The sequence below is a fragment of the Octopus bimaculoides genome, chromosome 20 (genome assembly GCF_001194135.2).
Source record: "Octopus bimaculoides isolate UCB-OBI-ISO-001 chromosome 20, ASM119413v2, whole genome shotgun sequence".
In the NCBI taxonomy this organism is placed as follows: Eukaryota; Metazoa; Mollusca; class Cephalopoda; order Octopoda; family Octopodidae; genus Octopus; species Octopus bimaculoides.
In genome coordinates this window covers 21,099,313-21,114,331 of record NC_069000.1, presented here as the reverse complement: position 1 = coordinate 21,114,331, position 15,019 = coordinate 21,099,313, and the positions used below count along the sequence as shown (strand labels likewise).

General features: G+C 35.8%; 1 protein-coding gene across 1 annotated transcript in view; it reads left to right on the top strand.

The window, feature by feature from the left end:
- Positions 1-15,019, top strand: part of LOC106874756 (transmembrane protein 170A) — a 21,629-nt gene that overhangs the window by 1,789 nt on the left and 4,821 nt on the right. The window contains exon 2 of the mRNA XM_014922599.2: positions 14,214-14,384. Within this exon, the coding sequence (XP_014778085.1) occupies positions 14,214-14,384 (171 nt within the window). The remainder of the gene's footprint in view (positions 1-14,213; positions 14,385-15,019) is intronic.

Sequence of the window (15,019 nt, the reverse complement as noted above, 5' to 3'; positions counted from 1 at the left end):
CACCATCATCATCATCATCATCATCACACTTCAGATTTTATTTCCTAATGTTGTCTTAATGCTCCTTTGCAGCGGACAATTTATGACAGTAAATTGGAGATGTTTACGTGGATATTCTATTTTGAACTTAGCAGGAGGCATCCTTTTTTGGTCTCCGAGGATAAGGACGTAGACAATGATAGGGGAAAGAGAGGAAATATAGTGAGAACAGTGATTCGCTCTTAGTTATCTTTGGATATTTCCTTGTTGCAGCTATATCACTGCCAAATGTCCTTGGAAAATGTACGAACGCATTTCAATCTTATTCACTTCCTCCTGTTAGTCTTTGTTTCTATATTTGTACTCTAACAATCTCAACAAGGAATGGTAGTGATGATATCCGTTTGTTTCCTGGGGCTTTCTCTCCCGACTAAAACCAGTGGCTTGTTAGAAAAATGTCATTTCTCTTTTTACTCATACTAACAATATTGGTATTAGCTTTGTGTATTATTGTCCCAGATTCGACAGAATATATACCAGTCATATACTATCTAATGAATTCAACAAGGAAATGTATTGTTGCTTACTATGTTGAGAGGAATTTACCAACTATAAACTGGACTTCCATAATGCAGACCTGCAATATGGTGCATTGTCAAAATTGTTTTTATACACTCTTGTAAGCCTCTTAACTGCCACTCCTCAATATACATACTTTTAAGCAACACTCCTTTGGCAGCACTCCTTTATATAAAGCTACTTAACTTTCTCTTTATTCTCTAATCTCAGTTCATACAACAACAACGGATTGAAGTAAACCTAATCTCTTGACTACTTTGGACTTTTGACTGCCAAGTTTTTCACCTGTCATTACTTCTGATATGCTTTAAGATAAAATAAGGAAATTGGTGATAGTCTGTGTCAATAAGGCTATGAGAAATTTCAAGATAAGAGGTAAAGCTCACATATTATAGCCATAAGAAGTATAGAGTCTAACATTTCAAGCTTTACCCTTCAATAAAAATTGAAGAAAAGGAAAAATAGTGTACTTTTTGGTTGCTCCTTTAGCTTTCTAAACCTTTCAATCATCTGTTTTTACTCTCAAATATAACGGTTACCAACTCTTCCATTTGTATGAAAAGCAGCCTCATTAACCCTGCCAACTATCAGCCTGTCACTCTTGTATTTAGCAGTTCAAAGTAACCAGACTAAGTTCTGCATAGTCAAATACATGTTTCTCCTAGAGATCTCTCGTTTTACCAACAGTTTCTTAACTCTTGAACATTTCAGTGAGGGCAAAGTATTAGCCATTGACATAAGCAATGACTATGTCTAGTATGAGAATCTTTTGGCAAAGCTTCTAATCAGTTTATATATTCATTGCAGCTCATGTTGACAAAATTCTCTCTCTCAACTCTGATGTATCTCGGACTTCCTTTTATCTTTCATATACTCTTTTTCCTTGTGTGTTATTAGTTCTCTAACCATATATGAAGATTATGCTACAGTGTACATCTATGTAGAAATCTTTTGCACACACAGTGTTAACATCTCTTGGCAAGTATTCATTGTCTTCAACAGCTACTCAATCTACAATATATTAATTTGCTCTACACTACAAAAATACTACTGGTGTACAAACACTACTTGCTTTCATAGGCATCATTCACTTGAAAAAAGCTTGTGAATAAAAACCTAATAGGCATTTATTCACCAACATTATCTAACTATTTAGTCATGTTTGAGCTGTAACCACTCTCTTAAACTACTATAACAATGGCTGTTCTACATCTGAATCTGGATGTTATTGTATCAGCCCCACTTAACCTTACAGAATTTACTTCTGAACCTTTTTTTTTTTTGTCGCATCCACTCAGTCTCTAGTCAGTAGTGGAGGTGGATGCTCTGAGAGCATAGCTGCGAAGAATAAGAATAGGCTGGACAAAGTTCAGAGAGCTCCTACTTCTGTTGGTAACAAAGGACCTCTCCCTTGGAATGAAAGGCAGACTGTATGATGCCTGTGTGTGAACAGCTACTTTACTTGACAGGGAAACATGGGCTGTGACTGCTGAGGACACGTGTTGGCTTGAATAAGCTCTTTGTCCAATCTCTCTTCACTAAATTACATTTCTGTAGACACTTCTCTCTTTATCTATCACTTCAAAATTAACTTATAGGAATATTAACTTCCACAGCAAGGTGGCAGAATTGTTAGCTATGCTTAGTGGCATTTTGTCTGTCTTTGAGTTCAAATTCTGCCAAAGCTGACTTTGCCTTTCATCCTTGTGCCAAAATTTGAAACCAATATTAATTCTCACAACTATTCCTGTATCCTTTTCTTGGAGTATAAAAAGTCATGAACATGACTTTTCCTGAATTATGTACTCTCTCTTGAAATGGCTAAGCTCAATTATGGGCTGTGAGTTCAGATCTTAAACAGTCAGTCAATAAAGACACTTTATTCTATGCACTGCAGTTGACATTTATAAAATTTGTTTAAAAAAAACTATAATTGTAGCAAAATTATAGTTTAGCTGTCCAATTATATATAATTAGCAAAAATATTAATATTAATTTCCAGACACAATGCTTATTTCATTGAGTGGGTTGGTGGGTGGAATATATGTTCCAAGAGAATAATGTAAATGAAGAGAGGTAACTACAACCTTGGGTGGTAGAATTAATGTTTTGGTTAACACTACTTAGGTTTTTGGTGTCTTGAACAGAGTCCTATCTTTTGCAAGCATTCAGGGTAGGTGTCTAGTCTAAGAATAACTTTCTCCCACTAATTTGAAGGCTCTAAAAAAAGGAAACAAGTGCTACTCTTTTTCTCTAACCATACACACTCACATGCAAATGATACTCACTTTGAGATCTTTGGTACTCTTGTCAGGTGTACATAGTCTTTAACAGTTGCTTGGTTTACAAAATGTAAATTTGCTCCATGCTACAATATAAAAAGAATTTACTCTATCATGTAAAATAAATTAACAATCTGGAATAAAAACCAAAAACATAGTCTTGAATTTCTTTGAAGTGATCTATGTTGTTACACCATAGAATGATCATAGTTTTGATTCTCAGCTGGTGCATATTACATTTCTGTAAGTGATACTTGAATAACTGGTTATTTATCCTACTTCATTATATATCTGATTCCTTATAAAACTATAGAGGAGGTAATGGCATAGTGGACAGCTAAGCTCAATATTTTACCATATTCTGTATTTAGTTTCACCACCACCATCATCATCATCATCATCATCACTATCATCATCATCATAATTTAAAATCCGTTTTCCATGTTGGCATGGGTTGGACAGTTTGACTGAAAACTGGTAAACTTTGGAACTACTCCAGGTTCCAACCTGATTTGGCATGGTTCAGATTGAAACCTGGTGCAGCTTACCAGTTTTCAGTCAAACTGTCCAACCCATGCCAGTATGGGAAACAGACATTAAATGATGATGAGACTAAATACAAACATTCTTTCAATTCAATTTAAACCAACTATTTTTTCCTCTTTGGAAAGAAATATGAACTGTTTTTTTTTTGTCTTACTGTTGTTAATTTTTCTGTTATTGTTGTTTAGTAATGCCATGGCAACTAGTGAGTAGTACCATACTGAGAAATCAACTGTTATTAGTTTTACCTTCCAGTTCTATATTCAGACTCCTATTAGATATGTCTTTGCTGTTCGTTTTTCCAGAGTTGATAAGATATATTGATCAAGTCAATCAGCTATTTACATCCTTTATGAAAATGTGTAAAAACGGCTGCTATTATTAGGTTAAATCTAATTAAAGAGAAAACATACACAAGAAAGCAAAAACCAGAAATACACTCAGTGGATTGGCAGTTTCATTGGAGCATTGGCATAATGCCTTGTGTTTTTACTGATAGTACATTATGTTCTGAGTTCAAACTCCATTGAAGCTAATCTAATCTTTCATCTTTCCAGGGTCAGTAAAAAAAATACTGTTGGTCATCAATATAATTTACTGTCTCCTCTTATCCAAATTTGTGGCTTATGGTCTTATAGGAAAGTGGTTATACACCATTAGGTGTACACCTGCTTTCCTATATTATTTTCGGAATAAACAACGTAACGCAAAACTCTGAACTATCAACACATCAATATTTATTTATGGAGGAAAATAGGCATGGTTGCTGAGACGCCGGAATGTTGTTTGTGAGCCGTCCCCAGAGTTGGAAAGCTGGAGAGACAGCTTGACATGACCATGCTCATGGCCGCCCGGCCGGGAAAAGAGTATGAATAAGGGCGCCAAACTTGGATATTGATGACTACGCATGCGCATGAGACAAGGCGTTACTACAGGCTGTTAGAAACATTGAGGCATTCCTACATGTGTGACCCCCACTTCCCTGACTTTGTTGCCTCATAACTTCCAGAAAAATGGATATTTATTTATTTATTTTCTAATGAAGTTTTCCACAAATATGCTTCAGGTGGTATAGATTCCAATTATACCAGAATTTATTGTGAAAAATTTTCCCGAGGGTGGGGTGATGAGTTTGGGAAAATTCACACAAATTGGTTTTGTTTCTTCATGACTTTAAGGAAAATGAGGAATTTTTTAATGAAATTTTCTGGATATACCTTTCAGAGTGTATAGGTTATGATTATATCGGAATTTAATATGAAAAAAAAAAAAAAAAAATTGGGGTTTTGATAAAGTGAAGTATCAATCAAGTACTGGTGCTGATGCCTTTGATTAACACACTTTCTTCAAAATTCCTATGTTTGTGTCTAAATCAGAAACCATTATTAGATGACCAGTGGATTGGCAGAACTCAAAAGATCAATAGACAAAATATTTTCTGCATTTTGGTTTGTTCCTTTAGGTTTTGAGTTCAAATCTCTTTATGCATTGCACCCAACTTTCTAACAATTTTGTTAATTCACTACTTTCTAATTTATTGACCCTAAAATGATGAAAGGCTAAATTGACCTTGGCAAAATTTGAACTCAGAGTGCAGAGAGTAAGAACATATACCACATGGCTTTCCATGTGACACTAAACAATTTGGCCAATTTTTCACTTTAGAGAGAGTACCAGTAATCACGAGCAGTTAATTGGCATATCTGTAATGAGATACTTGACTCCCTGTGTGTTTCTCACCATCACACACACACACACACACACACACACACAGACACACACACACACACACACTTTTTATTAGGTCAAAGAGCTTTGTAAATTGAAATAAGTCTCTTTAAACTTATTGTGTAGTGAATTTCCTTAAATCTGACATACTTGAATTTGAACCCTATTGAATGACTGTGTTTGTGTACATGTACATCCGAGAAGATGACAATGATATTTGCATTTGTTAATATCTTAGCAACCATCTGAAAGAAATATTTATGTTACTGATTAAATTGTTTGATAATGAATTAGTATTTGTCACATATGCATTATATCTGATACTGATACTTTCAAGTTGCTCGGTGGATTAACAATGTAATGTAATCTCTAATTAGTTCCTTGATACACATTTAAGTGTGAAAGCACATGGCTCAATGGTTAGAGCGTCTGGCTCACAATCATGAGGTAGTGAATTCAATTCTCAGACCGGGCTGTGTGTTGTGTTTTTGAGCAGTACACTTTATTTCACATTGTTCCAGTTCACTCAGCTGTAGAAATGAATTGTAACGTCACTGGTGCCAAGATGTATTGACCTTTCTCTTGGATAACATTGATGGCATGGAGAGGGATAGCTGGAATGCATGGGCAACTGCTGGTCTTCCATATACAACCTTGCCCGGACTTGTGCCTTGGAGGGTAACTTTCTTGATGCAGTCCCATGGTCGTTCATGACCAAAGGGGATCTTCAACTTTTTTACACATTTAAGTGAAAATGACGAAAAGCTGTAGCAATTGTTTTGCCCCTTCTTGCAGTATTTGAAGTTTTAATTGTATTCTTCATATCTAAGAATCTCTTGTGGGTTTCTCTATGTTTATAGACAGAAATAAAAGATATATAATTGAGATAATGGAGATAGAGTTGCTGTAGTTGTGTAACTGTAGGTTAGACCTGATCAAGCAGACCTATGACATGTAGGTAGTCGGCCAAATGACCAGATGCAATCTATAGGTCTAGATATGCCACATCTGGTTACAGTGTATGCCACCCTGAACTGGAAGCATTCAAATTAGTCTTGTGGAATCCACTTCATGGTGGTGTAAGAAGAGGACAATGTTGTCACATTTACACTGACAACTTGATTATAGACACTGGCTTGGAAGTGTGGCGAGTGGACTTTGTTACTGCAGCCTGGATTGGAACCCAACCATAATTAAATTAATAATAAATAATATGCTACACCTTCTAGTTGTGGACCATATTGCCCAGTTTGAGATGCATTGGTATTTGCTGTTTATTATATATTGAAGATGCATGTACCCTCTCCACTATCTATGACATTTCTGCATACCTGTGTATTCTTCATATACAGCATCATTCAACCTATTAAATACTAGAAATAGTAGCCAACTCATCCTCAAACTTGACCTCACTATCATAAGAAGGGTAGAATATACTGGTTAACTCAGTCATGGATAGAATATGCTGTGAACGATGATGAGATTATCACAACTAGAACACTGTTAGGTAGAAATGCCATATAAAACTGAAAGTTGCATATTATGGGATATCATATAGCGATATCATTATGGGATATCATATAGTATTATGGGATATCATATAGATGGTGCAGTTAGTAAAGTGAATATATTTACTAACTATACAGAGCTTGTTCAACAAGCATTGGGTCAATGTTGCTGAAGGTTCAGTTATGTTGGACTGGCAGCTGTTTACAGTGACCTCATGCAGAGCTCACACAAACAAGGACACCCTGTAAAGCACCCTCAAATAGAACGACATTAATTCATGTGAACTTGCCACAGAGAGATCAGTGTGAAGGTATCTCACCTCACATGCAGCAGCTGCCTTTGAAGAGAACTGGCGACAGTGTCTTGCTGCTGCAAGAGACAAACATCACAGGGTAGTGTCTGCCTCAATCCAGACAACAGACTGTCATTGTGACACCTGTGGGCACCTGTGTGCTTCCAGCTTTAGACTGTGGTGTCACATGGGCTGTCATCATTGGACAGCAATGGGGTACCATCAATTACCTCTGTATACACCCTCTTTATAGAGGTGACTTTAAAAATTTGTGATTTTAATTTTCACTTTAAATTTTAGGTTTCTAGTTTTAAAGATATGGGAGAGATACAGGATGAAGGCTGCTAAATCTGGTGTGTTCAAGCTATTGTTCAACTCCAGGTCAGCCCTAGTCCATTGATTTATGGGAATAGGCTTTACAGTTCTGACCATCTTGTAGTCTCCAGGTATGTCATATCTAGTACTACATTAAAGTGGCTTTCCTTTTTTTAACAATCCTTGGGTATGATTTGAGGGTGATTTGGCTGTTATTTTGTTCAGGTTGAGTAATCCTGCAAATATGGGTATTTTGTTGTTGTATAGCCATAGTCATCTTTCCTTAAACAGACATGTCAACTTCACTAGCATTCCAATAGTAGCCATCATTTCTTTTCATTATATTGTTTCACAGTTGATTTCTGCTGTATATTCTTCCCATTTTAAAATTGATATGGAATGATTTGATGTCATTTGATTGTTGTTGCTAGCAGATCTAGCAACCGTATAGAGGCTACCTTATATGTGTATGGATGATTGGTTGTGCATAATTATGCATTCAACACCAAGTTATTATTGAATTGGAAATCCATTCAGCAAACCAAGAGTTGGTCTCCAGCTAATAATATTCAAAAATCTCTTGTTTGCATCTTTTGTTTCAGTCATTAGAATGTGGCCATACTAGAGCACTGCCTTGAGGAATTCTAGTAGAACTATTCAACCCTGGTACTTTATTTTTTTAAAGCCGGGTACTTATTCTGCCAGTCTATTTCACCAAACTAAGTTATGGGGACACACCAACACTGGTTGTCAAGCAGTGGTCTCTCTCTCTCTCTCTCTCTCTTTCTCTCTCTCTCTCTCTCTCTCTCTCACACTCACACACACACACACACACACACACACACACACACACACACACACACACACACACACACACACACACACACACACACACACGACGACTTCTTTCAGTTTCTGTCTACTAAATCCACTCATAAGGCTTTGGTTGGCCTGAGGTTATAGTAGAAGACATTTGCCCAAGATACCATGTGATTGGAAGCAAGCTTCTTACCACATAGCCTCATCTGTACTTATGAATAATCTTTTATTATGTGTTCAAATCTCTAGCTGTGTAAATTTTAATACATCAAACAAGCAGCCTTTGGATTTCGTTTTGTCATGACAGAACATTGTCTTAGCTCTTATGATTAATTTTGCTCACAACTCAATTAACTGGTTTTCAATTCAGATGCAATTTCATCTTCATCACTGCTATCTTTGTCACTTCATTGTTATCTTAGCATTCATAACATTGTTGTTTCAAGTGAGTGCCATGACAGACAAGTTTTCCTTTATCAACATTTATCCACACGGACAGATTCTTTTTTATAAGCCTATTCTGTGTCTCCTTTTGTGATAGATTCTATAACACTGTTTTGCAAATCCTCTTTAGTTCATTGTCTGTGTGTGTTTCAAGTGCTATAAAAGTACATTACTATGGAAACAAATCATTTCAAAATAATAAAAGTGCTGGATAATGATGATATGAGGACATATGGAAAATAACATTCAAAATAATAGTACACATAGAACAGTAAAATAGAAATAATAATAATCATGATTATATTAAACAATAAACAGATGCCTATGTATGTGTGACATCTGTTGCTCACTAAAGTAACAGTAAGGGTTTAAATTTTAAGGAAAGAAATATACCATTCTTTATGTAGTAGTTTTTTTTTTCATTCTTGACAGTGTACATGGCTGTCACTAAGGGGTTGCACTGGATGGCACTACCCCCTTAATATTCAATGGGTTACCCTCAGATTTACAGTGATACACATATTTCAAAACACCACTTTAGAATATATATATAAATATCTATATGAGGCGGTGCTGTAAAGTTCCTGGCTTTGGGTAAAAGAAAATACAAGAGGACCATTTGTGTTTTTTTCCTGTCTTTGGGTTGACTACAATCATGTGAGTGAAATTTGGAAATGGACACTCTGCAGAACTTCATATATCTTTTATCTTTTACCTGTTTCAGTCATTAGACTATGTGCCATGTTGGGGGCACCACCTTAAAGCATTTTAGTCAAGTGAATTGACCTCAGTAAGTTTTTTTTGTTTAAAACCTGGTACTTACCCAATTGGTTACTTTTGCTGGACTGCTAAGTTGCGGGGATATATTTTTCAGCTTGGTATAGTTTAGAAGGTAGATTTTACTACTATTTTTAGTAGATCAAGTAAACATATAGAGTAGTAGTTCTCAACCATTTTTTACCTATGGACCCCTTTAATTCCTATTTCATTCAGGTGGATCCTCCGAACCATTCAGTGTTTTAAAAAAATTCTATCATATTTTTATAGTTAAATGTTATTAGGAATTGCATAAAAAAATTAAAATATTTTGTGTATTGTCGAAGTATACCTTTTATCTTTTACTTGTTTGTCATTTGACTGTGGCCATGCTGGGGCACCACCTTGAAGGCTTTTAGTCAAAAGACCCCAGGACTTACTTTTTTAAGCCTAGCTGTTATTCTGTCTGTCTCTTTTGCCGAACTGCTAAGTCACGGAGATATAAACACACCAACACCTGTTGTCAAGTGATGGTGAGGAACAAACACGGACACAAAGTCACACACACAGATGACGGGCTTCTTCCAGTTTCTGTCTACCAAATCCACTCACAAGGCTTTGGTCAGTCTGGGGCTATAGTAGAAGACACTTGTCCAAGGTGCACATTGTGGGACTGAACCTGGAGTTGTGTGGTTGGGAAGCAAACTTATTACCACACAGCTATGCCTGTACCTAATTAATTTCTTTTATTCTTTTACTTGTGTCAGTCATTTGACTGCGGCCATGCTGGAGCACTGCCTTTAATTGTAACTTATTCTATTGGCCTCTTTTGCTGTGCCTCTAAGTTATGGGTATACAAACACACCAGCATTGGTTGTCAAGTGATGTTGGGGACAAACACAGGTATACAAACATATATACATGCATACATAAATATATATATATATATATACGACAGGCTTCTTTCAGTTTCCATTTACCAAATCTACTCACAAAGCTTTGGTCAGCCTGAGGCTATAAGTAGAAGACACTTGCCCAAGGTGCCACGCAGTGGGACTGAACCTGGAACTGTATGGTTGGTAAGCAAGCTACTTACCACATGTCCATTCCTGCTCATAAATCTTTAACAAAGTGACTCTTATATGGACTCTTATGCTCATTTCATCCTTTTTCTATTTTTCAGCATAATATAGTTTAGAAGGTAGATTTTGCTACTATTTCTAGCACATTGAGTGACCATATAGAGACTTTTTTGTTGTAGATGTGAAGTGAGTTATTTTGATGAGGTGTAATGTTGGAATGAAGCAAATTCCAAATTGAACTACAATTTCGCACCACCGTTGCTATGGTTACCATATCATTTACTTTTCGTTACTCTTGTTATAGCAGCCTGTCATATTTGTATATTTCTGTATAAATTGAAGTATTATAGTTCTGTCACTTCTCTACTCTTCTATCCAGTTAACAAAATGGTACATAGTCTCAGTCTAACTTAGCATTTTACTGAAAACCTCTTATGCTGCTAATAATGCAGTGACTGTAAGGGCCGTACTTAGACATATTACTACACACACACACACACACACACACACACACACAGAATTGTATACACAACAATAAAATATATAAATATAGGAGAGTATTGTAGTTCGCTTGAAGCATTGTGTATTGTTTGTAAAGAATAAAAAGTTTTGAATGGTACAGCAATACACTATAATACAAAAAAATGGACTATATACCTGCTGTAATTTAGTTATCCATAGTCCGATGATATTTCGGAATACAATTCCTTCTTCAGATATTCTTAGATGATAGCATTGACTCCATATAAATATATTTTTAAATGTGATAATGTTGAAGCTTGTCTATTTGATATCTGTACAATAATAATAATCTTTTCTCCTACAGGCACAAGGCCAGAAATTTTTTTGGGGTGGGGCTAGCTGATTACATCAACCCCAGTTTGCAACTGGTACTTATTTCATGAACTCCAAAAGAATGAAAGGCAAAGTCAACTTCAGTAGAATTTGAACTCGCAATGTGAAGATGGATGAAATGCCACTAAGCATTTTATCTGTAATGCTAATGATTCTGCCAGTTTGCTACCTAAATAATAATAATAATAATAATAATAATAATAATAATAATAACAACAACAATAATTCTGGTTCTTTATGTTTTGAGTTCAAATCCTGCCCCAAGATCAACTTTCTTTTTTATCCTCCCAACGCCTCTCCAAGGTTGATTCATCCTTTCAGAATCAATAAAGTAAGTACCAGTTGTGCACTGGTGTTGATGTAATTGAATATCTCCATCCTCTAACATTTCAAACCTTGTGCCTATAGTAGAAAGGATTATTATTATTATTATTATTAGTAGTAGTAGTTTATATAAAGGACTGGTAACTCAGCAGAAATGTAATAGATACAGAGATGAGTTCTTAACTTTTGTATACGATTGCCAAATTCCATCACTAAGGTAAACATAGCTGACGTAATCCATCACCACGGTCAACTCAATGACTAAAAGTGCAACTCGAAAGTAACTTATTTATTGGTCCTTTGAACAACAATATTTCGGCATCTCGTGTGCCTTCAACAGGTTCAAAATAAAATAAATGTCAGTGGGGACATTAGCATGTCAGGCAAAATGCTTAGCAGCATTTTGTTCGCCTTTACATTTTGAGTTCAAATTCTGCCATGGTTGACTTTGCCTTTCTTCTTATTGGGGTTGATAAAAAAAAAAAAAAGTACCAGTTGAGCACTGAAGTTGATGTAAATGAGTTACTCCCTCCCACCGAATTTGTGTGCCTTGAACCAAAAATTTGAAACTATTATTATTATTATTATTATACAAAAACTAAGAGAGTAAAGACCTCTTTGGTCATGAATGACCATGGGATTGCACTTAGAAAGTTCCCCTCTAAGGCACAAGACCGAGCAAGATTGTTTATGGAAGAGCAGCAGTTGCCCATGCATATCAGCCTCCCTTCTCCATGGTGCCTCTCCTCTCACTGGTGCCAAGCTGTATTGGCAAAGGCCGATACAGCTTGGCACCAGTGACGTTGCAACTCATTTCTACAGCTGAGTAAACTGGAGCAACGTGAAATAAAGTGTCTCATTCAAGAACACAACACACAGCCCCATCCAGGAATTGAACTCACTACCTCATGATTGGAAGCTCGATGCTTTAATCTCTGAGTAATGCACCATCTTTTATACAAAAACTATGACATGCTAATTCAATTATCAGGGATATTAACCTGTGATTTGGTGACAATAAATCTCAAGTTTCAAGAATCTTTTTCAGGATTCTTGCAGAACACAGGATGGCATTTTTCTGCAATATGTGTCTTATTCCAATATCTTTGAGTTGCTTACGAGCAATTTGGATGTTGTGCCAAGTAGACCACTTACCACAGGAACAATTTTCACCTTTGTGCTTCACTTCTCTGGCTAGGTCCTAATATTTCTCAATTTTCTTGGTATCTATGTATTACAAAGTCAATGGTCTTACACTGCTTTTTTTTCTTCTCCCCACTGTACTTAAATTTAGTCGCCTTACTTCAATAGGATAGAAGGGAAAGTCTCTATGAAGAAATCCTGTAAAATCCTGAATTTATCATTTGCCATAACAGCTTCTTGCTTGTGTTCATATCACTTGTCTCTCACTTTGAATCCACAAACTTGGTATTCACAAAGTGACGACAAAATTTATTATGGAAATGTTACAACTGTTACAACCAGATTGAGCCTGGTAAAATGAGATAGAGAAAATGATTGCATAAAATATAGATAAAGAAAGATATGTCCTCGTCACAGAACTGACTTCTAGATCAGAAAAATTATTATTATTATTATAGTTGGCGTTAGGAAGGGCATCCAGCTGTAGAAACTCTGCCAAATCAGATTGGAGCCTGGTGTAGCCATCTGGTTCACCAGTCCTCAGTCAAATCGTCCAACCCATGCTAGCATGGAAAGCGGACGTTAAACGACAATGATGATGATTAAAGGCAGTGAGCTGGCAGACTATGCTGGACAAAATGCTTTGCGGTATTTCACACATCATTACATTCTGGGTTTAAATTCTGCTGAGGTCAACTTTGCCTTTCATCCTTTTGGGGTCGATAAAATAAGTACCAGTTGATGTAGTTGGCTCATCCCCTCCCCCAAAATTGCTGCCTTTGTGGCAAAATTTGAAACCATTATTATTATTATCAAGGTGGCAGTAAGCTGGCAGAATCATTAGCCTGGTGGGATAAATGCTTAGCAGTATTTTACCTGTTGCTACGTTCTGAGTTCAAATTCTGCTGAGGTTGACTTTGCCTTTCATCTTTTCAGGGTTGATAAATTAAATACCAGTGAAACACTGGGGTTGATGTAATTGACTAGCCCCCTTCCCTCTAAGTTTCAGGCCTTGTGCCTTTAGTAGAGAGGATTATTATTATTATTATTATTATTATTATTATTATTAAGGCAGCAAGCTGACAAAATCGTTAGCATGCTAGGCAAAATGCTTAGCAGCATTTTGTTCATCTTAACATTCTGAGTTCAAATTCTACTGAGGTTGACTTTGCCCTTTGTCCTTTCGGGGTTGATAAAATAAGTACCAGTGAAACACTGGGGTTGATTTAGTTGATTTGTCCCCTCCTCCCAAATTTCAGGTCTTTCAGCTCTTAACATTCTGAGTTCAAATTCCTTCTGGGTTGACTTTGTCTTTAATCTTTTTAGAATCAATAAAATAAGTTCTAGTCAAGTACTGGGGCCAATGCAATTGACTTCTCCCCTTCCCTCAAAATTGCTGGCCTTGTGCCTATAGTAGAAAGGATTATTATTAATTATTATCATTATTATTATTATTATTATTATTATTATTATTATTATTGCTATTATTATTATTATTATTATTATTTCATTATATTATTATTATTACTGCTATATCCTGACCTTTACCTGCTATCATTTCAGAAATGTGGTATCAAATATTTTTGTGGGCCCTATTCTCATCAGTCTTTGTTCACCTAATAGCTGCCGTCATCGCATTTAGTCGACTCAGGAAACACAAGCTCGGTCGATGGATTCCCATGCTGATTATCATTATGGGGGTGTTATCTCCCTTGACTGGCGGCATTCTCTCTAGTAAGTACCAGTTTTCTCGTTTTCATCCCTCTTTTTGTTCTCTTCTTCATTTCTTCTTTACTCTTCCATTTTTTTTGCATCTTTCCCATCATTCAATTTCTTTTGGTTTTCAGTCATTCCTTCTTTTACATTTATTTTTCTCTTTCTCTCTTTCTCCTTCAGTCTTTTTGCTCCCTTTACATCATAATTCTCATATTTCCTTTTCTTTCTTCTTACTTTTCTCTTCCATTTGTCTTCTTCTCATCTCCCTTAAGTTAGTGTTTCTGAAAGTTATGCTCTAATCAAGAAGATGTATATTAAAAAGCTTTCCAATCATGATCCATTCTTTCTTAAAACACATTTACTTTTTCCTACAAACTGTGAGGTTTTTCAATACAAACTGTGAGTTTTTGGAAAATCTTTTCTCACACATTTACTTTCTACCATATATATACACAGAGAATACACACTCATACATACGTATAAATAAACACATACATACAAATAAACACATACATACAAATACCTGTCAGTCTTTTCCAAATACGATTGACAGTCAAACATTCCTTCCCTACAAACTGTGAGTTTCTTGAAAATCTTTCTTTAAACACATTTACTTACTACCATATATATATATATATATATATATATATATA